At 33.1% G+C, this 25,638-nt stretch overlaps 2 protein-coding genes across 2 annotated transcripts in view; one reads left to right on the top strand and one right to left on the bottom strand.

Moving 5' to 3' along the window:
• Nucleotides 1-25,638, top strand: part of NBEA (neurobeachin) — a 699,286-nt gene that overhangs the window by 487,721 nt on the left and 185,927 nt on the right. Inside the window, 1 exon segment of the mRNA XM_074303499.1 lies at nt 4,765-4,901. Coding sequence (XP_074159600.1) covers nt 4,765-4,901 — 137 coding nt within the window.
• Nucleotides 5,550-9,216, bottom strand: MAB21L1 (mab-21 like 1). The gene has a single exon (XM_074303501.1). The coding sequence runs from the start codon at nt 8,623-8,625 to the stop codon at nt 7,546-7,548; it is 1,080 nt and encodes a 359-aa protein (XP_074159602.1). The 5' UTR covers nt 8,626-9,216; the 3' UTR covers nt 5,550-7,545.

Below are 25,638 nucleotides of genomic sequence, written 5' to 3'. Positions count from 1 at the left end.
CCCTCTTCTTTGCATTCCCACGTTTTGGCACAGTACCTAACACAGACCAAGTACTTAATAAATGATAGCTGATTGATATTAAAGCCTTTTGACCTTACTTTAAAATACAGTTACCCAAATACTATGATCTCTTAGGCCTATGGAATAAGAGAATTCATATAGCAATCATCTTTTACTTTCTAGGGCACAAGGAGATTAAATAATTAGTTCGGGATCAGAGAATTAGTAAATATTAGAGGAGGAATTTGATTCAGGGTTTTCCTGACTACAGGCATTATTATTCTCTATCCATTTTACCATTTCCCCCAAAGGAGTTTTGAAATAATGCTATGAATTTTAAAAATGATGCTTAATTTCCTAGAAATGCTCATTTTAGATGTTCTGTGAGGTCCAACACTTCAAAACCCCATGGTTCATACTGCCCATAGGGTTTTCTTGGCAAAGTTACAGAAATGGTTTCCTGTTTCCTTCTCCTGTGGATTAAGGCAAACAGAGGTTAAGTAAATGAGGGTAGATTTGAACTCAGATCTTCCTGATTTCAGGTCCATTGTTCTTTCCATTGAGCCATTTAACTGCCTCCTGTTAAACATATTAATCCTAAAAAACAAGTAGCACAGATTTATGTAAATTAAAATTTTCATAATTTTTTTTCCTTCATTCTTTTTTTAAGTATGGAAGCAACCTTATCGTCTGGCAGCTATAATTATCTTAATTTTCATCCCTTTCCTGAGGTGAAATTGTATCCCAAAATTTATATTCTTTGACATATTGCAAAAACAAAGTTTTCAAAACTTAAAAATTCACGGAAAGGGAATCCATATGATTTAGCAGTTTATCATTGTCATAAAGAATAATTTGTAATGCCCTATGCAATAAATATATCTTTCCCCCCCCCAGGTGTATGTTCACCATGTATTTGCCACATCAATAAGATTTTTTTCTATATTAAAAAAATTTTTTTCTTAGCTCTTACATTTTCTGAAATTCAATAACTGAGATAAAAATTGAGAAGGCCAAGGACAGTATTTGCTAATTCACTTTAAACTTCATCCTTTTTGCTTTAGTAATTAATAGTTCTCAAAACTTTCAATATACATTGTCCTTATTGATTTAAATTTGAATTTATAAATATCAAATTATTAGAAGGAAATTACTAAATTTAGTCTCCTGATTTTAAAAGTACTTTTCAAACACAGATTTTTTTTTTTTAAACAGCCTATCTTTTCAGTATGTCTGACTAACACTTCCCTCAACAGATACAAAACATATGTATTTATTTACCAAACTGAATCTAAAATGAAGTTCAACGTCCCAACTGACTTTAGAGCCTTTGGGTCTTAATATTGAATTGCTGAATTTTTTATTTACTTTTTTTGTCATTCATTTCCTTTTCAAAGATTGATCTTTGCTCAAAATACTTGTTAACGACAATATAACGAAACCTGTCTTTTGTTCAACTACAAAAATAATATGGGGGCAATGCTCTTTAAACCACTGAATTCTAGGAGGGACCAATGCCTTTTGTTGCTATCTCAGGTGGGACATTATAATCCTTGGATTATAGTACAATGGGAGGAAGTTTTAGTATTATCTATTTGTATTACTGTACTTACATACTATTTGTGTAAAGATGTACTGAGTAACTATCATTGATGTATTTGTATGTTTGTTTTTATTATTATTATAACAGTGGGGACTACAATGAATATATTTAGATTCAACCCCCAAACCTCAGTAAGGGATTACATTTGTAGGCATTCACTTTATCTTTCTAGATTAAAGTCGGCCAGAATGTCCTCTGTCTAGTGCTAGGAAATGGTGCTCTTTTGTTTTTAATGAGCATTTATATTTGGAGGGGCTTCCAGAATTTCCAGATACTCATTTAAAGTGCTGCAGTTGTTATTATAGTTTTTATTATGCAAATGGTTGGTTGGATGACCTATGAAAGTGCTAAAGTTATTATTATTATTATGCCTTATGTAAGCAGTTCAGTATCAAATCCTTAAAACCCAGAGTCTCCCCTAGATTAAAACATAGCAATAGTGGATTAACTTCATATTTCCTCAATCACTAGTTTGCTCCCTGAATGTTGTAACAAAAAGACTCAGTGCTCTTTAAATATTCTGTGATACATGAAGTTGTAATTGGAGGTTTTCAAAGGACAAGTGTAAAAATTATACAATATTGAAACTAAATGTTTTATTTTGTAGTTTTCTTAAAGAGTGACTTCCCTTAGAGACCTTTCCAAGCTAGCACTTCCTTCAGAAAAGGTTTTAACCCCCTAAAACTAAATCAGAGTTAAATTCAAAGGAATCCTTTTCTTATTTCTATAATGCAAAATTCTGAGTAGAAAAAAAATTGTTCTTATTAGGAGTTATTGAAAATGTGCACCTTAGTAATTTTATCTGCTAATAAGAAAATCAAAAAAGTATAGTTAAATATTTTTAATAGGTTTCCTTTTAAGAAATTAACAAGTTTTTCCCAATTTAGATTAAAGACTTAACATTTATTTTTTGGACTTAAAGGATGCAATTATTCTTCCTAGAAGAAACTTTTTACTCTTTTTTGTGAACTTCCCTGAGTGACCAAGTGACAGTTCTCTGCATAAAACCAGACATCACCGACCAATTATGGGGTATTCTGAAAATTAGCAAGGACTAGAAAGATTTATTGGGACTCCTTTTCTAACCAAATCACTTCACCCTTCCCCCCCCCATACACACATCTTTCCCCAAATCCCAGCCTTCATTCCATTTTTTTTTTTTTTTTTTTCAGAGAGTCCATTAGTCAAGTTCATAGAAAGAAAATCCCGTGGCCTTCGGGTGCTGAAGAGTTAAAGGAGGGGATGGAGGGTCTGTTTAAAGGGGCAAATGGATCAGCAAATCAGGGAACTGCTGTCTGTACGAATCTTTCAATAAACACAAAGAAGGGGAGCCTGGGGAATAGAAACCCAAATCCACTTGTAATCGTACAAGAGAATCAGGCATAATTACTTGAGCAACCTAGATTAAGATTGATGAGCCTTTAAAGTGGCGCTTCGGATCGATCGCCTTGCCCTTTGGAAAGAAAAGCGTGGCTGGGCCAAGGTGGATCTCGATTCTGCTTGGCTCCCACTGTGGAAATAACGGAAAGAAGATGGAAGGGAAAAGGGAAAATGAACCAGCCACCGGGCGCATGTGATCCACATCAGCTGACTAGGGTCAAGAGGCTATCCTGGCTTATTAGGGGATAGAAAACAATAAAATGAAAGAAAATAGAGTTTGCGTCAATAGTATCCAAACTGTCACCATCAGAGGCTGAAAGCTGTCACTGAAACAGTTTGTTTCAGATACTCCTTTACACAGAAAATAAATTACTCTCGTCTTTTCTTTTAATTCGGCAAAGGAATTGACACTTTGCTCTGCAGTAGAATCGCAAATTGAGTGTTAAACCAAAGTAAAACATAAACAACGTGACAGATATCATGATACGGGGCTAATTCAGTCTATGTGCTTATTGTGAAAAGGGGGGAAAGAATTAAAAGGCACGCCGTGCAGAGATCGGCTCCCTCTTCCCTGAGACTGCCAACCCCAAAGCTGCTGGCTGCCAGAGAGCCCGGAGCACGGCCTGAGGCTGGGACAAGCGCCCCCCTCCAGCCCTCTGCTTTCCCCCACCCCAGGCCACGTTCTCTCCTCCCCCGCCGACTCCTAGAGAGCGTGGGGCGGGTTGGGGTGAGAAGGGCGGAGGCTGGCTTATTGCTAGTACCGGGCATTTTATGAGCTGAAGTGGGAGCTTTGTTCGGGAGGGAGCAGGCCGAGTTCTCAGACTCAGTAGCAGAAGAGCTACCTGGCGCCAGAACCAGAACTGGCTTCCAGTTTACGGTGTGCGTATCTGGGTGCGATAACTTCTGTAACCCCGTTACATCAGTACAGCTTTTTTCAATTCACGAATTCCCTACTTGAGCTGATCTCTGGTCCGTTGAATCAAAAGCCCAAGCCGTTCCTCCTCCCCCCCACCCCCTCCCGCTTTTTGGCCTGCACACTTTCAGAAACCCTTTTGCCCCTCAATCCAGCTCCCTCTCCTTGAAAAGTAGAAAACTCGGGCGTGGTCTCAGACGGTTTTTCTGACTAGATTCTTGTTAAAGTTTCTCCTCAGTTTTCAGCCTCCACTAACTCCCCAGGAAGATGATCTGTTAGTGTTTTCATTGTCTTATAAATGAGATGTCTCGCTTCACAATTATTTGCTACTTTGAGATCAATTGAAATTAATCTGACTTTGCTAAAAAGATGCGAGAGCCGAATACTAGGGCTTTCCTCTTTAGTCCCTTCTCCCCAACCCCCTCTCCTTGGAGTCCCTGGAGAAGCTCAGCTTTCTCGACCCTGGCACCATTCTGCATAATCCTGTGTCCCTGGGATAACAGTGACCATCCGAGGCCTTCGGAAAGACTGAGCTTTCATTGGGAAATGTGTGTTCGATGTCCCCAGCGCCTTAAAGTCGTGCTGACCACTTAGCCCGCCACACAGGATTTCCAGGGAAGTTTTGTACTGCTGAGGGACAGCTTTTGATGTTTTACAAAATGATAACTCATTCTGAAACTGATGATAGATTAAGGAGTAAAAACTATTTAGATTTTTTTCATACAGACAGGGTTCCCCTGAATTGTGGGAAATGACATAAGGCACCATTCTATTAACCAAACCTGTAGTACGTAGAGTCACCCATCCTCCCGACAGCAAAGGCTTCTGCTGCTCGGTGATCGTATGACACCCTGTACTTGTCTTGCAGGCCCCGTGGTCCTCAGCACGCCGGCTCAGCTCATAGCCCCTGTGGTGGTGGCCAAGGGGACGCTCTCCATCACTACGACGGAAATTTACTTTGAGGTAGAGGAAGACGATCCTGCCTTCAAGAAGATCGACCCCAAAGTGAGTACCCGTACTGCAAAGGATCCATTGACACCGTTAGTGAATTTGTGGCTTAATTATTACATGGATGCAGGAGAATGTTGGTGGACTAAGGGGTTTTTGTTATTGTTTGTTTTTAATAACCAGTGAAAAAGAAAAGAATGGAGTCTGCCTTTCTTAAGTGCAAAGGAAACGAGTGCAATATATCTGCAGCTCTAATTCTTAAATGCGTGTGGAGGTGATGAAAGTCAAATATATTCATAATTTTAAATCCTCTATTACCACAGCAGGAACATTTTTACTTTCAGTGAATGCCTTTGTATGAACTTGGGCAGATTTGGTAGTTAAGCCAATTGCCCTGAAATCCCTTGGGGTAACTGAGATCTCATACTGTCTCAAAAGATTTGATGGGCTTTTCTCTAAGAATGGGTTTTAATTGTAATGCCTTTAATTCCTCACCCCCTCCAAAAAAAAAAGTGTAAATAGAAGCAATGTGGATCATTTACTAAAAGCTTAAGTTGCAACCAAAGGAAAAAATTAAACCTTAGAAAATTCTACCTGTATTTTTAAATTGACTGTGTGTTCCTTAAGAATTTAAGCTTTTCCAAAACTTCCCCAAAAAAGATTTAAAAAAAAAAAACAAACAAAAAAAACAAACAAAAAAAAATCTTGACTTTTACATTGTTTTATTTTAAACATTATTTTTGAAAGATGTGTATGTTAGTATATGAAATTTCAAAATACTTGGTCACATTTAAGAAACAAATTATTGTATTTTGTTTATACAATTACTACTTTAGAAGGTTTTGGAGGAGAATCTGATAGGATTTGCTTGAACCACAATACTTTGTTTTCTATAATCAGATTTCTGTTTTTCATATTTGTATCATAGTACATTTGTGAACGTAATTTTCCGTATTTGAGAAGAGAGGTAGAAAAGGAATCTTTTGCATTGGTTTGCAGAGATCTTTCATTAAAATCTTTCTCAAGAATAATCATTCTAATATTTTCAAAAATAAATTCCCAATAGGATTGGAACTGGGTTCCTAGACATGTCTAGTGTTAAAATTCTGACAGTTAAATAAAATAATTATCACAGAATTGGTCTTTCTGAAACAATATTTGACATGCAAAAAATCATGAAGCCAATCTTTTAACTGGAGAACTGGAAAATTGATTTGCTCTTTTCAGCACTTGTTGACTATAAATATTTAATTCAAGCAGGATATTTTTCAAACTCTTTTCTCTCATTCACAACAAATCAAATAATTTTAGACACATTTTAATATTAAATAATTTCCATTTGTATTGCATTTTGTCATTGCCTTTAGGCATAAGCTGATTAGAGTTTTGATTTTACTATTCTGCTGTCATCTTTATCAAGCAAAATATTGTTGATCAGAAGTAATCTTCATCTTATTATTACTAACTATACTACATTTATTAGTCATCTCCTTTTATTGTATTATTCTTTAATTCAAACATTGAGATGGATTTCATAAAATTAGCCAGATTTAATAACCTTTGTTCTAGTGAGTTAACTTTTCCTTAATATTCCTAATGAAACCTAACCTGAATAAGAAAGTCTTTTCTAGCGGGATTATATTTTGATCACTAAAAAGTTATGCTGCTGATAATTTAAGAACTGACAGTTGTTAATAATCTATAGTAGTTAAAGTTATAATGGTTTTCATCATTATTTGAAGTTATATTTTTTCTGATTATACTTTTATATTTCTGAGGTGTTAAAGAATGTATAGGCTTAATTTTCAAAATGAAGCATAATAAATTTTCAAATAGAAAAAAATTCTGAATTGAAACATCTTTTCTTTTACTTCATTTATTAGCTTGTAATTAAATAAAAACCAGCAACAGAAATTAAAATCTAATTCACAAAAGTAATAATCCAGTGTATTTCAAGTGCATTTTTTCAAATATATAATTCAGATATTCAAGCGTTATTATATAAGCAGAATCCAAATTTCTTCTGAATATATTTAAATAACATTTCAAGTATATTTGTGGAATGTTAGAAATAGAACAAGCACTATATTTGAACAGAAATGTAAACTTTTAAGTTTAGACAATTTTAAAGACAGTTAACAAAAGTACCATGAGAAAAATCTACCTTTAAATGGTATCTCCATTAGCAGAGAATGTCCTGAAGAATCCAAAAATGGTATTTTAACTTCTGTTCACCAAATCACAAAACACCAACATCCACACTTTCAAAGACAATGTAAGATCACAATATTTGATACAAATTAAAATGTACATTAGACGTGTTTTCTGATGACTCATCCAAATATCATTTACTCACTGACAGAGGTACCTAAAATCACCAGAGGTTGTTATAATCCATTGATGTTATAGAGAGGATAGTCACTAACGGGTTGTCTTACTGCCGAGTTGTTTCCAGGTGTTTCGGACTTTTCAGGGGAAGCGAAAAATTATTTGAAGTCTCTATACTCTCGAGTTTAAATTTTTCTCCCCTCCCTTCGTTCCCCTTTCTCCACCCCACCCCCCCTTCATGATGCTTAAGAGGTAAATTCCTTTTTCATGACGCTATTGTTTGCTTTGTCAAGTGGAATATCTGTGATTCAAACAGGAAGTTTAATTTTCATCAGGATTTTGGAATCGTTTCGGCCCTTATTAAAATTGTCCTCTAAAGTTTTTCCAAACTTTTAGGATTAGTAAGTATCTCTCTAGCCAGTCGCCACGTCTGTTTGGCAGCATTTTCCAGAGCTGAATGAGGTTTGCCCTGAAAGAGGTCTAAGTTTGGTAAGAAGTAGTGAGGACACCGCCTGCACTGTAAGCAGGATATAAGTTGCAGTAAAATTCCGTTGAGGCGATCGCCCAGGCAAGATTCGTCCCAATCCGATTCCCGGGGGTGCTTTTCACACTCGTAAGAAACCAGAGTCTTCATATGGTAATTGTTCAGGGGCTGGCCTGGCAGTTCCAGGTGTCGATCGCGTAAGGTTTTGAGAATGGAGAGGCATTTCTTTCTGCAGCCTCCCATCTGTAGTCTGTTCTCTGCTTCTGCGAACTGCAGCACCCAGGCATCGCTTTCCGCCGAACTCTGTTTGCCTGCTAGAGAGTGGCACTCCTTGGATAAGAGGTTGAAGCCTTCAGCTTTGACCTCTGCTACCCTGTTGGGTCCTGGCCAGGGGATGTGGGGAAGTGGCCAGTGGGCAGCACTCCTTGGCCAGATCCCCGTGCACTTAAAAGCCGGGGTAATCTGCACCACGTATCTATCTCTTATTCTCAGTTTCACTTCGCTGGTGTCCGCCACCATCTTTACCACATCCCTATAACTACATTTATCCACTGCTTGAGCCACCAGAGTCTGGAATCTGGACCTGATTTTCCGAGCAGAGAGGTAACCGGAGGCTGTTATGAATTCCACCCATAGAGACATGCTCCTTTTACGCCCATCACTTAACTTTAGCACGGCGCATCCTGGCAGGGAACCATCATCCACAAAGTTGAAGACCCCCATTTGATTAAGATAAAGTACCACTTCAAATTCTGTGGGTGAGATGACCTCCAGACCCTCATAACGGTTGTCCATTTCATTGAGAGAACTGATGAAACGGGGCTCCTGCACTTCCACTTCCTTCAGTACGTCCGAAACTACTTTGCAGACTTCTCGGATAGTTTTGGCGATGGCAGCTTTCCTGGCTTGGCATTTTTCATTGTAGTATTTATTCAGATGATAAACCAACTTGGCCTGGGCCGCGATCATGTTGGGGCAGAGATCCGGATTGTACACCGGAGTCTCACAATAGGCTGTGGGATCCAATGCGGCTGCTAAAGCTGGAGCCAACTTCAGAGGAGAAACAGGCTGCTGTCCTCCGAAACGTAACCCCCCCCCAAAAAAAAAAAAAAATCTTTCCAATGCGTTGTAGCTGTTGTTTCTCAGTTGCTGCTTTCCAGTTGCTTTTATCTTTGAGCCCAGCCGGTTTTAAAGGGAAAGATTACTTTTCCCCACCACCTCCCCCTGTCTGGCTCACTTTCTCTGTGTCTGTCTGTCTCTCTTCCTCTCCCTCTTTTAAAGAATCCGTGTGAGAGAAACGCATGGAGAGATCACCTTCCCAGCAATAAAAACAAAAGTTGCACTGAGACACAGAAAAGCTCTTCCAGTAGTCAAAATAATCAACTGTTTTCGTATTTATTTATGTTTTCCTGTAATCACAATGTGTGCCAGGTTGTTAATCAGATGGTGTAAAAGTGTTGGATGTCTGTGTGTGTTTGTGTGTATGTGTGTGTGTGTGTGTGTGTGTGTATGTATGTCAGAAGAAGCTGCTGTTGGTTTGTATAAGAGCCCAGATGCACTCGAGTGGAAATTATAAAGGCAGGGCCAGGCAGGCGGGCGGCCAATCGCCACTGGGCTCGTCACCGCAGCCTACTTCAGCTCAAACCCGGTTAATTAATCCCCCCTCTTGGATATAGACACGCAAACCAAAGGTAGGAGGCTGCTGCCGGCAGAAAACCACCCAGGCTACCTAGATACTTTTGGAAATCAAGAGGAATCTTAGCTTTGGTGTTACTTGAGGCATATTGACGTTTTTTGAAAGAACTTGGCAAAATCCTTCTCTTCTGCAGTGAAACCCTGGTTGTATCTCTACGGCTTGAAATGTGACTGCAGGTGTATTTGATGGTCATTCATCAGTCGGTGAACTAGAAGGGAGTTTTCATAGACAAATTCATTAACTCGTGTTTGCTGTCAGATTATTTTTCTCCCTTTGACCTTGTAGATGTTTGTAATTTTTCAATTTTGAAATTTTCTTTTTAGATAGCAGGCATCTATAAAATAGCTTTTAAATAGCATTTTATATTTGCCACTGAATTAGATTTGTTTTGCTTTGTTTTTGTTTTTGAGTTATGCGTATTTGGTATACTCTTTACTTGACTTATTTGTGGCAGTTGAAACAAATCTTTAAAATCCCAGTTGTTAAAATGTCTGGTGATTTCTTGATTAATCCTTTGATTACTCAACTAAGTTAAAAAAAAAAAAAAAGTTATATACTTAGTAAATCTTCTCCCTCCCCTTCAACTCAGTTTCTTGTCTTTTGTGATTGCAAGTTTTTCTCCAATATCAGTATGCTGAGCTATGTAATATATATGGAGAATTTGAAAATATTCAAAAAATAAATAGCAATTATTTTTCTTCATAGTTTATTTCAATATGAAGTTATTTCAAACTGTGTTGTCATCAATGTGGGCACAAGAGAGATAGCAGATATGCTGGCGTATTACTAACCTGACAGTTTGAAGTTTTGGAATTTGGGGTTTGATTGTATATCTGTATTTTAGGAACTCTCTCTCAAGTGTCCACTGTTGTAGCCTAACTGTGCAGAGTGTAAAAATGCCAAAAACTACTTTGTAGCATCTCTGCTTCCTTTAGTAGCCTTCAAAAAAAAATAGTTTATCATATTTTAAGATGAATTAAACGTCAAGAAATAAATGTTTAATTTTGGTAATTTTAAAATAATTAAGATTTAATTGTTAATTTTTTTAAAAACTCAGAAAAGAATAAAGCTTCTCTTACATAGTATTACCTTAATATGCTTAATGGTTTTCTTGTTTTGTTTTAGCAAAATGCATCAAAATAGAAGGAATACTGTCGTGTTCTCCCTTATATTTAAAAAGTGGGATGAATTTTGAAAATACCCAAACGAATTTCCACATTTTGTGGGAAACTATTTTTAATTTTCTCTCCCATTTTAAAATAATTTATTTGCTTCTTCTTCACAGACACCCTATCCTCTCCCCCAACCCATTTATAGGTAACTAGTCTCAAGAGATTTTCCCTATTTGTATTAGACTATTCCTACAAAATAAAAGTGTTAACTTCATATTTCACAACTTATTTTTTAAATATTCACAAAACCGTGCATTCTTTGCCCTCTTCAGTAATCTATAGAGAATTCTATTAAATTCCGTTACATGGTAGAAATTACAAAGTAAATTCTGGGTTTCCACCATCCGTAGATTTCCTTAGCCAAGAACTCGTCCTTCTGATAAGACTGGGAATTGGTTTTAAAAAAACATTTTAAATGCTCCGTCTTTATCTTTGCCTAATTTTTAGTTACTAGTAAACGCAAGGCTACCTTTTGTAGAAGGAAAAGGAAGTAAGAGAAGACAAATCATAGCAGAAGTTTTGACTAGCAGAGTATTTTGCTATTGCCTCTCAGGGAAAAAAGGAAGAAGCTGCCTCTACTAGTGCCTAACCTAATGAAAATTGCTTTTTGTGTCCAGCCCCTCTTTGCTGTCTTTTGCCCTTTTTTTCCCCTCTGCTTCCCTAGACTTTACTCCCTAATCTCTTCTCTCAGTAACTGTCCTATACACCTATCTGCTTCTTTTTGCTTCCCTCCCTCCCTGTCTCTGCATCTGTTTCTGCCTGTGTCGCTACTCCCCCCCAGTTACTCCCTCCCCCCTGGTCTTTTCTCTGTCTCTGCTAGTCTCATCCCCCACCACTTTCCTTGTTGCCCATCCCCTTTCCTTCCTGTTTTCTTCCTAACTGTACTTTACCTCAGTGTTCAGCAATCACACAAAAAATAAACTCAACATGAATTCCCTTGAACGTTTCTCAGTTTTTAGCTACTTATAATCAAAATTTACAGCAATTTTTTTCTACCCCAAAATAGAATGGTTACTTTATTTTTTTTTTCAAGAATATCCAAAAATCCATAGACTCTTCTGATGTATTATTTGTCTATTATGATTAAAGTTTTGGTTTTCCCTTCTTTTTGTTGTTTTTGTTGGCCACCTGGAAATGAACACATTTGATTCTGGGTGTGATGGAATATGGGGGCAAATAAATCCCCGGGGCAGTTTTGGGAGACATTAACGCCTACTGAGGTGATTTAATATGTTTGTATCCATGCTCAATCAGCCCTCCAGTTGAGTTTAATGTGAAACACGATGGGGATGCAGTGGGAGGGAGCCATAGACCCTCTGAAAAACCCAGACACGCAGGTGGTAGATCTTAGAGACTCTCTAGCCTATTCGGCCTAATTGGGTTAAAACGAAGCTAAACAACGAAACATTTTGTGCAAACTAATTGGTGCGACCTGGGGCTTTTCACTAACGATTTACACTTTGAGGAAGAAAAATGGAGAGTGAGAAGGGACTAAGGTAACTCGTTAGTCAAAGTGTATTCCAGGAAAGTGAAGTAATTCAGTTTCAAGGAAAGTGAGGCTACTGCTGATTTTTTTTTTTTTTAAACTGCGTTTCTGAACACCATTCACATATGGAGCTGACAGTGATTTACATAACACAAGATTCACAGATCTGCTGCTGTCACTGTTGGTGAACTGGACGACCTATAATATTACTCCTGTGCAAGTCCTGCTTGTTGCTGCAACACAGTGATTTTCTGTTACAATGAACACGTGAAATGAATTGTCTTGTATAGTAAAAACCTTTCAGTTGATCCTAGACACACCAGTTATTGCTGAAAAGAAAATTAAAATTAAAGTTTTAAATGAAGTAGTATATTCTCTTTTTCTTATGATTGTAATGTCCCATGAAGGAAAAATGTTCAATCTAAGAGTTGTTGGTTTACACTAATTCAGTTAAAATGTTTTTCTGTGCTTTGAATATTGAAATATTTTATGCATCATTTCTCTAAAAATATGTACTTTACCTCTAAAGCAAACTTTTTAAAATTGTAGAATAATATACCAAGATAACATAAAATACTTTGATTAACATATTTGGTGAACTTATAAAAATTGGCTGTGGTACTTTTTCGAACTAATTTTTTGAATTGTCAATATTTTTGCTTAAAATATGAGAACATTTAATTTTTAGTATTGCAGCAAAAGACTGCTTATTAGTCTTTCCAGCTTGAAGAAATAAATGCTGGATTGTTTCAAATGGTATGCATGCAGACATTCTTGATGTGAGCTAATAATAGAATGATAATTGTTTAAAACTGACCTAATTGAAAGGAGAACAAGAGTCTCATGATTTACATGTTTACATTTGTATGGTATTTAGAACCCTGAGTTGTAATAGACTCTACTGTAGAATCTTTTCTTTCTGTGACCATGTACTGAACTTATTTGGTTATCCTGTGGTCTAACCTTTTGAAAATGTGGCCAAATAGAGTTAGTATTTACATGCCATTTTATCATCATAGATTATATTACTATTAATGTAGTTATTTAAAATATTTTTATTCTCAAAAAATTTAAGTATATGAAACAGAAAGGTATATTTCCTAATTATCCCTCCCCCCACTATCTAATCTTTTGTACATACATGCTGTAGACAAAGTGACATGTAAATAGCCACCTTATTAGCACATACATACAGAAAAAGCCCAATTATGTTGAGGAATGTATGAATAAAAGGTTTTTGTGTTTTAATAAACCTAATTTGAAAAATTGAGTTTCAGGCTCATAAATTTCCACAATACTGTCTTTTCATGTGGGAAAAATAATGGTTTGTTAGAGCATATGCACATATATGTAAAGTGCTTGTAGAGATATTACTTCCTGTGTTTTTTCATTATTTGGTGGCTATGATTCTGGATACCACTATTCATGAATTTAAAGTTTTTTTTAATATCTGCTTATTGCACCAGGGAGATATAAAAGAATATGAAGTTGAGTTTATTAAATTATTTATCCCTACTGCTGGAGTGGCTTTGAAGGCTCATTGAATAGATCTTATTTCCATTCTTCCTTCCTACCCCCCTTCTTTCTCTCATACTATTTTTTTTAATGCATCTCAACTATTTCATCTGTTTTGTCTGCCAACCATAATACATTTTTTGTTACACTGGAGAAATTTAAGACAGATATTTGTGGGGAGTTTTCTTTATGTGTCACATTACATAAAGTAGAGAGACCCTTTCTGAATATTCAGTTTGATAGTACCTGTACTTTTCCCCATTCCCATTTCGACATATAAGAGCATTTGAAATAAAAATAGTTTTCTAAAGTGATTGTTTCATGTTTTTGACTGGATGAAGGAAAACTTATATAGATGACATCATGGGTCTATAGGAAAATATTTATTTTAATAAGTCTCGGAAAGCATATAGAAATGAGGGAAGCATGTCCGTCAATATACTAGGTTCTGACAACATTTCTTCACGTGAATTATCCAATTAAGTGTGGCTCAAATATGTATATTTCAGATTTGGGAAGAGAATTCCTTACTTGAATTATTAAGATTAACCCACTTTACCTATTTGCTATAGACATAGCCAGAGATGTACATAATTATGTCGTTATTTGTTTTTTAGATCCTTTTTCCCATGGTGATCAAATTTTCTATTGGTGATACCAGATGTTGAAGGGATAATAATTTTCACATTAAAGATTCAATTACACACACAAGCACAAGTAAAAAACTGAAGCAGTTATCTATATCTAAATTTTTTTTTAAACCCCACAATCAATTCAACTATCTTGATATTTGTCAGAAGGTTTTTGTTCTTATATTCTGTAACTCAAATTAACTGGATAATACCTCAGTTCCCATTTCACTTGGGAATATAAACCGAAGCTCTTTAGCCTTCTGGATTTCATCATTAATTCAAAAATTATTATATCATAAATATATATTTGTCACATTACAATATAAGGTGAATGCCTCCAAACCGTCTTAATAACAGTTTATGTTAAAGCTCCTGATTTATTGAATGTAATAAAACATGTTGAGTTCATACATACTCCAAAGTAATCAGTTTCATTATTACAAACATCATCCAGGTAGTGTATATATATATATATATATATATATATATATATATATATATATATACACATATATATATATATACATATATATATATATATTTTAAGTCTTCATAACTATTCAGAATGCTCTTTTTTTTTGTTACACTCAGCATCAGAATATTTATGTTTATTCTACTAAATTTGTAATGGGTCATTCAAAATTAAAGCATTCTCATTATTGTTTCATGCTGTATATTATTAAACAACTAAAAATATTCAATATTGACCTTGAGAATTTAGCTCCATGATGATCAGCTTCCAGTGACTGCATATCCTTTTTCATTCAAAATGTATAGTTTTTGAAGTTGACTTCCGATGAAAGATCTCATAATCCAGTGTTTTAAATGAAAGAGTAATGCAATTATAAGCCTAAAAAATAATTGTAGAAACTATAAAATGACTAAATTATTTTTATTACATTATCTTCAACATAGTCATCAAAGGGGGAAAAGCATAAAATTAGTTTATTAAATCATAAATCTCTTTTTTGAGCTGATGATTATATAGATTATAAAAGATATAATTTACCTAATTACATTCTACTTTATAAACAATTATTTAAATACTATCTAATATGCTCACTAATTCCTAATACGCTCTAATTAGAATCACTGACATTCCATTTTGTTCTCTGGTTGGACAAAAATGGTTGATCAAGGAAAGTAGTACTAGAAGTAAATGCTTATGTATGTAATTATGTATTAAAATGCATATGTCCAAATTAAAGATGCTAAAGTTAAAGAATTTTCTTGTTTTCATATATCTTAGAAAACTTGATAGTTTGAGGGAATTAAAATTGTACCTTCAGCTTTATTTTCTTAAAAATTTTGTGTTATTATGATTATGTTATGATTTTGTGTTCTTCACCTAGTCTCACATGAAACTCTTACTTACAGGTATCTTAAAATGATGAGCACTCTTCTTGATTAAAAATTTATGTTGGCATACTTAGAAATAATGGTTTTAAGCAAAAGAAATTAGTGGAAGATACAGCATCTAATTTAGGAAGAGCAGTTCTTTAAATATTCCTTATTTATGTTATATATAATAATTTTTTTGAAAGTAGGTCTTCCTTAACTTACTTGACACACAGTTGGGGTTTTCATGGCCATTTGTCCAATGGGGGGGAAAAAAACCCAACAACAACAAAGTTATGTTATTATTCCTGTATGAATTAGACAAATAAAATTTTTTTATAATTTGTTCACCAAATATAAAGTTGAAAACCAGAGTGCACTATAAAGGAAAAAAATTTTATGGCATAATTGACAATACACTTGTGTTCTTTCCTTGGGGACAAGTCTTTTCAAGTTTAAATGGTAATTTTGCTTCCTATATTACATAAGTGGGTACTTTTTAATTTTTTTTTTTTGGAGCCAGTATTAGTCTCTGTCTCTGTCTCTTTCTGTGTGTGTGTGTGTGTGTGTGTGTGTGTGTGTGTGTGTGTGTGTGTGTGTGTGTGTGTATGAATGTATGTGTCTCTCTTCTGTGTCTTTCTCCCTCCTCTCTTCCTCCTTTTCTTCCCTCTCTCTCTGAGTGTGGAGGAGATGTGGGGGGAGAGACAGACAGAGACAGAGACAGAAATGATGGAATGCTTTTTTTGTATCTGCATTTTAGAAATAATTAGCATTTACATTTAAATGACTATGAATATCAAACCTTAGTGTAATTAAGATTTTTAATTTTTCTTGCTGCTACATATCTACAAGTACCCAGGTCAATATCCTGAAAATATTAGATCCTTTAATAAATATTTTTCATTGATGATTATAATTTTGACTTGAAATCCTTTCTATCTTATTTAAATATCAAAATGGGCTTTCTGTTCTTTTTTTATTTACTTAGTAGGTTATTTGGATAATTCTTTTATTTTGAAAAAAATTGTGAAATTCATGCCTCCCAGTAGAGAAATTAATGAAATCTCATAAGATGTTTCCAGTAGTGTTTACTTTAATGCTTGCTCTTTCTCCTTACAAAACAAAAGCAAACTTCAGGTACTACCAAAGAACCTGAATATTGATCTCTCATTATTTGACCTTTAATAATACTGGCAGAAGAAATAGCTAATAACTATAGAAATCTTATTGGTATTAAGGAAGTAACTAATATTGATAAATTCTTCTAATTTTCAGTTGTACTAAAAGTAATTACAAATATGTGTTTCTGTGTATATATGTACACATATATATAGTAATTGCAATATTTTTAATGTGTTAACTTTTAATTGTGGAAATAATTTAAATATTTGACTATCCAGTTGTTGTTTTTTTTTAACGAACTTTTAACGTGTATATGTATGTTTATGTTTAACTTTACATTTTTGTTTTCTGTTTTGATTCAGCAAACTAACTTTAGTGTTATTGCAATCTTAATCTCTGTTTGGTAAGGAAAATGTATAATGGGGGAAAAAGTGTTTTTCTCTCCACAAATTCAGTTCTTCATTTGTTTTGCTCTCCACGCTGCATTAGCACAGTTTTCCCCTGTGTGCATCTGCCAGTGTACAATTTAGCCACGGGCATCTGTAGACCTTGTGGTGATCAGTATTGCAGGCAAAAGCCATATGTGTTTAAATAAAAAAAAAAAAACCTCTTTATTTCATTTGCTGTTTTAACTGGATGGATAACTTTTGTGCCTCAAGACAGAGGAAGAGAAAATACAGAAATAATTAATTGCCTCTATTCTTGAGGCAGTTTCATTTTCCCCCTCCAATATGGAATGCTTGTCAGCTTTCCTGATAAATGACTGCATGTATTTGCATAGATTTTACATTAACACAAAAATTAGTTTTATTTGTGAAAACTAGTTTACATAATAATATAAAACTGTAATGTTATTGATTACATTTCCTAACATTGAAGATGACTTTAGAAAGAATGTAATTTTCGTATTCTTTCAATTTTTAAATGAAATCATTTCAATATTTAAACTTTCTTTTGCTTAATAGACCCTTGAGTAGAAAAAAAATACCAAAAATTATAATTGTAGGATTATTATGAATTTTTATTTTCTGAAACTTCATACTGATTACAACTTTTAGGCCATGCATCTATAGTTGGTCTAGTTTATTAAACTGTAAAGCCAACTTTTCAAACATTTCTCAGAAAAAAATGCTTTCAAGCAGATCATTAATCCATATGATTCAAATTATTTAGACAATTGAATGTCTTTCTCTATAGCATTTTAAACATATAGAACATAGTGGTTATTTAATTTTGACTAATTTCATGCCATATTCCAGATGTGAATTCAATTCAAGAGAAACTGTATTTCTCTTTTCTTTTATTTTAGGGGGGTAAAGGGTAGTATTTGTATCATGCCTAGAGTATCTTACAAGTAAAAGGCTATTTATGAATGTTCTTTGAATTAAATTATTGAACAGACTTTTATTAAGTATATATTAAAAGCAAGGTGTATAGTGTTAGGCATTGAGATACAAAAAAGAAATGACTAAAATTTATTTATACTTTTCATAGATTATACAGTGAATTAAAACTTGTTAAATTTAGCATCTTAAGTCACAGAAAAATACACAACCATAGCTGTTTAAATGCTGTAAACATCTATTCTTCTTTGGTAGCAGGCAGGGAATGTTTATTCATACTATATGCTGGCATCTTGTTGTCTAGAGGCATCCTGCTAATTGTGTGCTATCATTTTATTATGCATGTTATAGAAAATTCAAATATGTTCACTAGTATTTTATCATAAAGTTTTACATAAAGAATTCCTTTATCCTCATGAAACATGCTGTATTTAATGGCAACTTAAACTAAGAGAGTAACTCTGCCACTTCTTGAATCTGGGACACCCTGGGTGCCAGCTGTCACTGCTTAGCTAATGATGACAAATGCCCCTCTCTATGCAGATTGCAGAGCTTGCAGGCTGCTGTGAAAGGCAACCAGATTACCTTACTTCAGATAGTAACTTAACCTTTTACACTCATGTCAGAATGAAATTATCAGCTATGATAGTTTTGGTATCTGCATCTTTTAAAGCAAATCACAAACTTCTTAAATGGTACAGGCTCACATTTTTAGGTATTTTCCATATTCCATTCATATTTACATTATATGCTTGTAACATTATTGATAATTTTCCTGAATGAGTTTCTAACTTTAAAGGTATCTTATTACTTCTTCTATATAGTTCATTATGATTTTTGTCTATATATGCTCAATAGAGTGAAGAAATAATGTAACTAACATATTCATATCAAAAGAGAAACAGATTTGGATAATAGAATGAAAACTTATTTTTTTCATTTGAATGATCTAGGTGTGAGAGACAGAGAGAGAGACAGACAGACAGAGACAGACAGAGAGACAGAGAGAGAGACTGTAGACTGTAGACACAAGTCAGAGAATTTCTAACAATTATCTTAAATAGCTCTTAAAAGTTACATGGACTAATACTTTACAAAGTGCATGAGAACAACTAATAAATGGATCTATCCAAGTATTTTAAATTTGAGTATTTCCATTGAAGACATTTTTTTACCTTGGGAAAGATGCAGATGTCTGTATAAGATAAGTAGTAGTAAATAGCTTTCATTAATACTTTAGGGTTAATAGACTTTATTGAAATATAAGTGAAATTAATACCAAAAATGAAAAATGTACATTTGTTTCTTTTAAAAATAAATTTTTGTCACAGAATTGCTATTTATTGAGTAAACATCAAAACAAATTTACTTTTATATTTGAAAATGTATTTTGTTTAAAAACAATATATCCCATGTATATTTTTTGATAAAGTAAAACTATATTTTGGAAATAATAAAAATTTGGCCAGAAAATTAAAGTGTTCTAGTATCATATAAAGTTAATCACCCCAATAGATGAGCTGCTAAGATTAATGGGCCTCTGATAACAAATCACAAATATAAATAGCCATTTCATTATTATTTATGAAAATTTATTCATGTAGGTTTTACTCTTAAAATCCAACACTTTTGAAACATTTCCATTTAATGTGAATTTTAAATGAAATTTTTACATGAAATACAAATAAATTAGTTATTTATTTCTTAGCATTTTCTTTAGTCATAGATATTATGATGTAAGACACATTTTCCAAATTTTTATTTTTCTTAGAACTTCCCCTTGTATTAGCATTAGTTATACATTCTGCTCTCCAAGAAAATGATGTTGAACAGTATTATTTCTATAATAAAAATGTGTCTACAGTACTAACTGAAAGTTCAATTAGAAATTTATGAATGTGTGTGTGTGGGTGTGTATATGTGTTTGCTATTTATAATAATATTGACTTGGAGGATGTGGGACAAATTTTATTTATCACACTTTTTACAGTGGGCTAGATTTCATAGACCAGGATCTCACTTGTGAATGTAATAACACAGTGTCATAATGAACTTTTATATTGACTTATTTAAATATAGACATTATCAGATATAACTGATTTAAGTTATTACTGATAGGCAACATCAGTCACAAAGTAGAACTTTACAGTAGTGATTTTGAAATTTTCATATAGCTACTCTTTATGGCTATATCATTTTAATGAAATATATAACTTTAAATTCACTAAGTCTTGCACAAGTACATTCATACAGTGGTACTCTGGCTGTTTTTATAAATCAGATTTAAATTATAATTATTCTAAACCATCAAGACCATGTTGGAAAAATTATACATATATAATCCAACCCAATAAGCTTTGTTTCTGATGAAAGAAAATATTTACTATTTTAACATTTGTCATATATTGACAAATATAAATGTGTTGATAAATATAGATAACCATTTTTGCAAATGCACTATGAATATATTTAGACTACTTAAAAATTCTGAGAAACTTTTCTAGAAAAGGTTTGTAATTTTAGTACATTTACAGCACACAGGTTTTATATACTATTACAGGGAATTCTTATATATTGATACTTCAAGACTTTAACTTTGAAAATATAATTTAGTGTAAAATGGTAAATTGGTGTTTCAAAACAAAATAATTTTTATTCAATTGAAATTCATATAAAAAATAAAAAAGTTTCAATTGTTTATCAGTAATAAATGATATACTGAAACATCATTTGGAATATGAAAAAAGAATATAAAATTGATTTAATATGCACAATGATAAAACTTTTTCTTGTATAACTTTTGTTACTGTATAGTTAGAGACAAATTGCAGCAAATCCCATTTAGGTAAGTGTAGAAGCCAAATAAAAATGTGTCCATAATTGCCATGGTTTTTAAATCATTAAATTGTATGTGTGAGTGACCTTTTTTTGCTCAAAGTTCTTTAAAAATATATGTGAATGATCAATATCTCATATCATAAAATGATGATATCTGCATAATAAAGCACAAAGACATAGATCCAGTATATGGGTTTCTTGTAGTTTATGTCTTGAATGGATTTCAAAATCCAATGCTTCCACAAAAGAAACTCTCAAATATAAGATTGCCCCATCTGTGTCATCTAGTAGTTTATGCAAGAGAGAGGAGGTATTATCACATGAATCCAAATGCACAAGCAGTTGTTTTATGAACTCTTTCTGGGCTTAGAGAAGTTTATAAGTTGGTCACTCTATTGTATTTCATTCCCAGCTGACATGTGCACTCTGATGAGCATAGTTCAGAGATAATTATAACTAATGAAGCCTGGAACACAGCTTGTTCTTTAAGTGATTTATTTGTATTCTTTTGTGTGATTCTTGAGATTTCTGACTTTATCATTGCTTGTTTACATTATAACTTTTTTTTAGTAAACAGTTAAAATTAGTTATGAATTTGAAGATTTGGGAAATCTATAATTAAAATTCAACAAGCATGTATTAAACATTATGTACAAAGTGTTAGGATAGAATGAAGTGTGATGTGATAAATAGGGTTCTGTTTTTGAAAACAGAAAGACTTTAATATCTGTGGAACCAGGGAAAGTCACTTAATCTCTCTTATGCTCAGTTTCCAAACCTCTAAAATGGAGGTAATAATAAAACGACTGTCTATTTCAAGGACCAACTGAGATAATGTATGTAAAGTGCTTTGCAGCATTCCTATAAATGTCAGATATGATTTTTGGTAGTTGTGTTATGCAGAAGATACTAAGATGATTAAGATAGTCTTTTCCCTCAAGAAACTTCTGTGAGAGATAAGGCATAAATACATATAATTAACTTGATCTTAACTGAAAAACATATATTTTCAAAATCAAATTATTTGCTCCTCATAAAGTTGAATATCATCTCTTTTTCATGTTTATATTGTAACTGATTTAAATTCATTTTAAAAATGATATTAGACATGAGCAAAATAGAGATAAACAAGAAAATACATTAGAAAAAACATACCTTTTGGAAGCAAAATCCACAAATAAAGATTTTATACTATCTTCTTGAAAGATTAATATGATAACCATTTTAATTGGTTTCTTCATAGAAATCTGAAGTAAAGAAAAACCCTATTACAAACAGTTTTCACATATCAGATCTGTCTTTAGTTAATTCTATATACTAGTAGTGATGAGATTGACATTTCTTACCATGCCCTTGCCAAGTATTCAGTGCCCCAATGACTTGTAAAAATCTACAGGTTCAAAGTTGCTTTAAATCCCTACTTTCCTGTTATAAATTTACTTTGAATGGCATTTCTATAGAAGTTAAGATTTGGTAGTTTGCTGAGAGGATACCAGAGTGAGACCAAATATGCCAGTTGGACAAAAAAAGGCAACAAATCTTTTAAGCCTTAAACTCAGCATATAAGATAGTGAAGTCTATAAAGATAAGCAATTTTTGAAATTCATATTCTGCTTAATCTAGTAGTGATCATACCTAGATCCCATTTTCATAATTCAAGCCATGAGATCTAATAATCTCAATATAATTTAATATCAAACAAACTCTAGGACTTGTGTCAAACTTCCTGAGTGCAAAATAGTATTGGGCATCATATGGTAATTGCACAAATAACTGACATTCACATATCTTCCACACCCTGAAAAAAGGGAAAAGAGAAGAAAAATCCCACTGGTTCTCATTTAAAAATAGCTTTATTATAAGAAGAAAAAATACTCATTTGGAATTTGAAATCCTGGTATAAAAGTGACTAGTTTTGTGAAATTAGGCAAATCCCTTCTCCATCTGTAAAATGGAAGTAATATATTATTTAAACTTCAAAGGACTTTATTGTGAAAATCAATAAAATATAAAGAATGTCAGGATATTTGAAATGCCTGAATACTATTTATAAGTGTGAGTCATTATTGTTAATTTAAAACAAAACTTTTTTCTACACCTAGATAAACCAGAATCTTAAGAGGGTCCTTTCAGAAGGACCTTACTTTAACATCTTTAATTAAAAGAATAAAATTCAGTTGAATATTTTTTTTAGCATCCAAAGAATTCATAACATTGTACTTGGTACCTGAAAACAATCTCAGATATTTACTAATTTACTTAGTAATTAGTAATTTAGTTCTAATTTATTTAGGACTCCAGAAAAGTTCTTTGCCATCACAAAGGGGAGGGGAGGGGAGGACAGATGGGAAGACAGCAGCAAAGGTCATAAATATATATTTTAAACATAATGGTTATTTTCCTCTTTGAAGTATGGAGACATATTTAGAATTAATTCTTAGGGGCATATACCCTTAACAAAAAATCTTTTCAGTGATAACAAGTTATAGTAAAGAGCAGGTGAATTTAGAACATCAGACTTTGAGTCAGGAAAACCCCAGTTCAAATTCAACCGCAAGCAACACAATCTCTGTGAGGCTGGGTAAATTACTTAACCCTGTTTGCCACAGTTTCCTTATGTGTAAAAAAAAAAAAATAGAAGAAAGAAATGGCAAATACTCCTGTATCTTTGCCAAGAAAACCCCAAAGGAGGGCTAAAGAGTGTGAAATTACTGAAACAACTAAACAATATATTTCATTTTCTCTTTTGATAGAATAGACTGATGAATCTGAGGAATGGTATTTCTCTGACATTATATACTTAGATTTTGGCAAACTATATGACAAAACTCTCTCAAGCAATACATGTAGAAAACATGAGGAGAAATGGAATAGATAATCATATATTAAGATGGTTTTGAAACTAGATTAATAAATATGATAAATTTAATGAGCATTCATGAAACCAAGTTGAAGAGAATTTAGAACTAAAATGAAAGAAAAATAATGGTATCGGAAATGATAAACCTATAAGAGAGAAGACATAATAGGAAGAATATGATAGTTATCTTCATATATTTTAAAAGCTGTTAAACTTAATAGAGGATGTACTTAATTGGAATATCTTTAATGGATAGAATTAAAGATTTTAACTTAGCAATGAGACAAATCTGACCACTGTGACATATAATTGGAATGTAACCTAATGTATACCTATTTAGTTACATAATATTCAAAGGTAAAATAAAGGCAAAAGTAAGGTGAGGAGTGATATTGTAATAAATATATTAATCTGATACATTCATGTGAACAAATTTAGGAATGAGCATGGGTAAACTTGGTGTAGTGCACATTTATCAATGGAGGTACAAATTAATAATCATTGTATTTCAGTGGAGAAGAGACTTGGGAAGAGATCTAACAGCTTAGTGCAAGAGGTGTATAACCTTAGTCAAGAAACAAACTCCTTGGAGTTAATAACTCCATGAGTATCAAGAAATATTAAAACAAAGTATAAAAGATTTGGGGTGGGGAGGAATCTATAAAGCTTCTCATCAAAATAACTGACTTGGTAAACAGATCAAAGAGCAGCTATTCTAGAATCAGTGAGCTACCTGAAAGCCATGACCCAAGAAAAGAGACTGCATTTCATATTTTAAGAAATTATGAAAGTTGGACATAGCAATTAACACCTATGATCCCAGCTATAATAGAGGAGCTCCAAGCATTCCTGATGAAAATATCAGAATTGAGTAGAAAATCTGAAATATGAATAAAGGAGTAAAAAGGATTGGAAAAAGATAGTGAGCAATTGAAAGGGATTTCATAAGGATGAAATGTTTACATTTTCATGAGGGTGGGATGGTAACATGTGTCCACTTAGAATCTTAATATTAATGTGGGTTTATAGAGGAAGGCAAATAAGGTAGAAGATTAAAACTACTGTATCTTTAAAAGATGAAAGAAAAGAGAAGGAAAGAGTAGGGATTGTGGGAAGAAAAGTTATCTCATATAATCTGGCTATGCAAGTAGAAATCTATATACATGGGGAAGGGAAAGTATTACATGAAATTTACTTATATCTAAACTGCCCAAAGTAGTATAGAATACATGTGGAATTTTGAATTTTTACCTATATTTTTTTTATTATATATATATATATATATATATATATATATATATATATATATATATATATATATATATATATATATATATTTTTTATAATATTATCCCTTGTATTCATTTTTCCAATTTACCCCCCCTCCCTCTATTCCCTCCCCCCCGACGACAGGCAATACCATACATTTTATATGTGTTACAATATAGTCTAGGTACAATACATGTGTGCGAATATCACTTTCTTGTTGCACTACCTATATTTTGAATATATTTAATTCAAGAGGGAAACAGAAAGAGGCGGGGAGAATGACGAAAAGGAAATAAGAGTAGGTCGAGTCAAGGAATTAATAATAGCCAACAAAACTCTCATCTTAGAAAAGAGATCACAATCAGGAATTTGGAAGAAAAGAAAGATAGATAGAAAAACCTCTGATCAGGGTTTAAGTGGAGGGAAGTAAAAAGGGGCATTGGTGCTAAGTACATTATTTCACTATATTTTTTATTTGTTATAAAGAGTGAGTGGAAAATAAAAAGGAAAAAAGTATGAGACAACAGAATGGAGGGAAAGAAACTCATAAAATAGAAGAGGAAACCAATTACCAGTATAAGAAATGAAAAAACAGAATTCATTACAAAATGAATAAGAAATAAAGTATGTTAATAGAAACAATTTTGTCCTTTTTTTTTAGTTTAAAAAAAATTTAATTCCATCTTGAATTTATTTACTCTTTTTTTCCCT

Source organism: Sminthopsis crassicaudata, chromosome 3 (genome assembly GCF_048593235.1).
Source record: "Sminthopsis crassicaudata isolate SCR6 chromosome 3, ASM4859323v1, whole genome shotgun sequence".
In the NCBI taxonomy this organism is placed as follows: Eukaryota; Metazoa; Chordata; class Mammalia; order Dasyuromorphia; family Dasyuridae; genus Sminthopsis; species Sminthopsis crassicaudata.
Note: the sequence above shows the minus strand (reverse complement) of the source record. Positions and strands in the feature narration are given on the sequence as shown.

Coding starts and splice junctions, on each gene's coding strand:
- MAB21L1 (XM_074303501.1), bottom strand. CDS start 8,625: ATGATCGCGGCCCAGGCCAAGTTGGTTTATCATCTGAATAAATACTAC.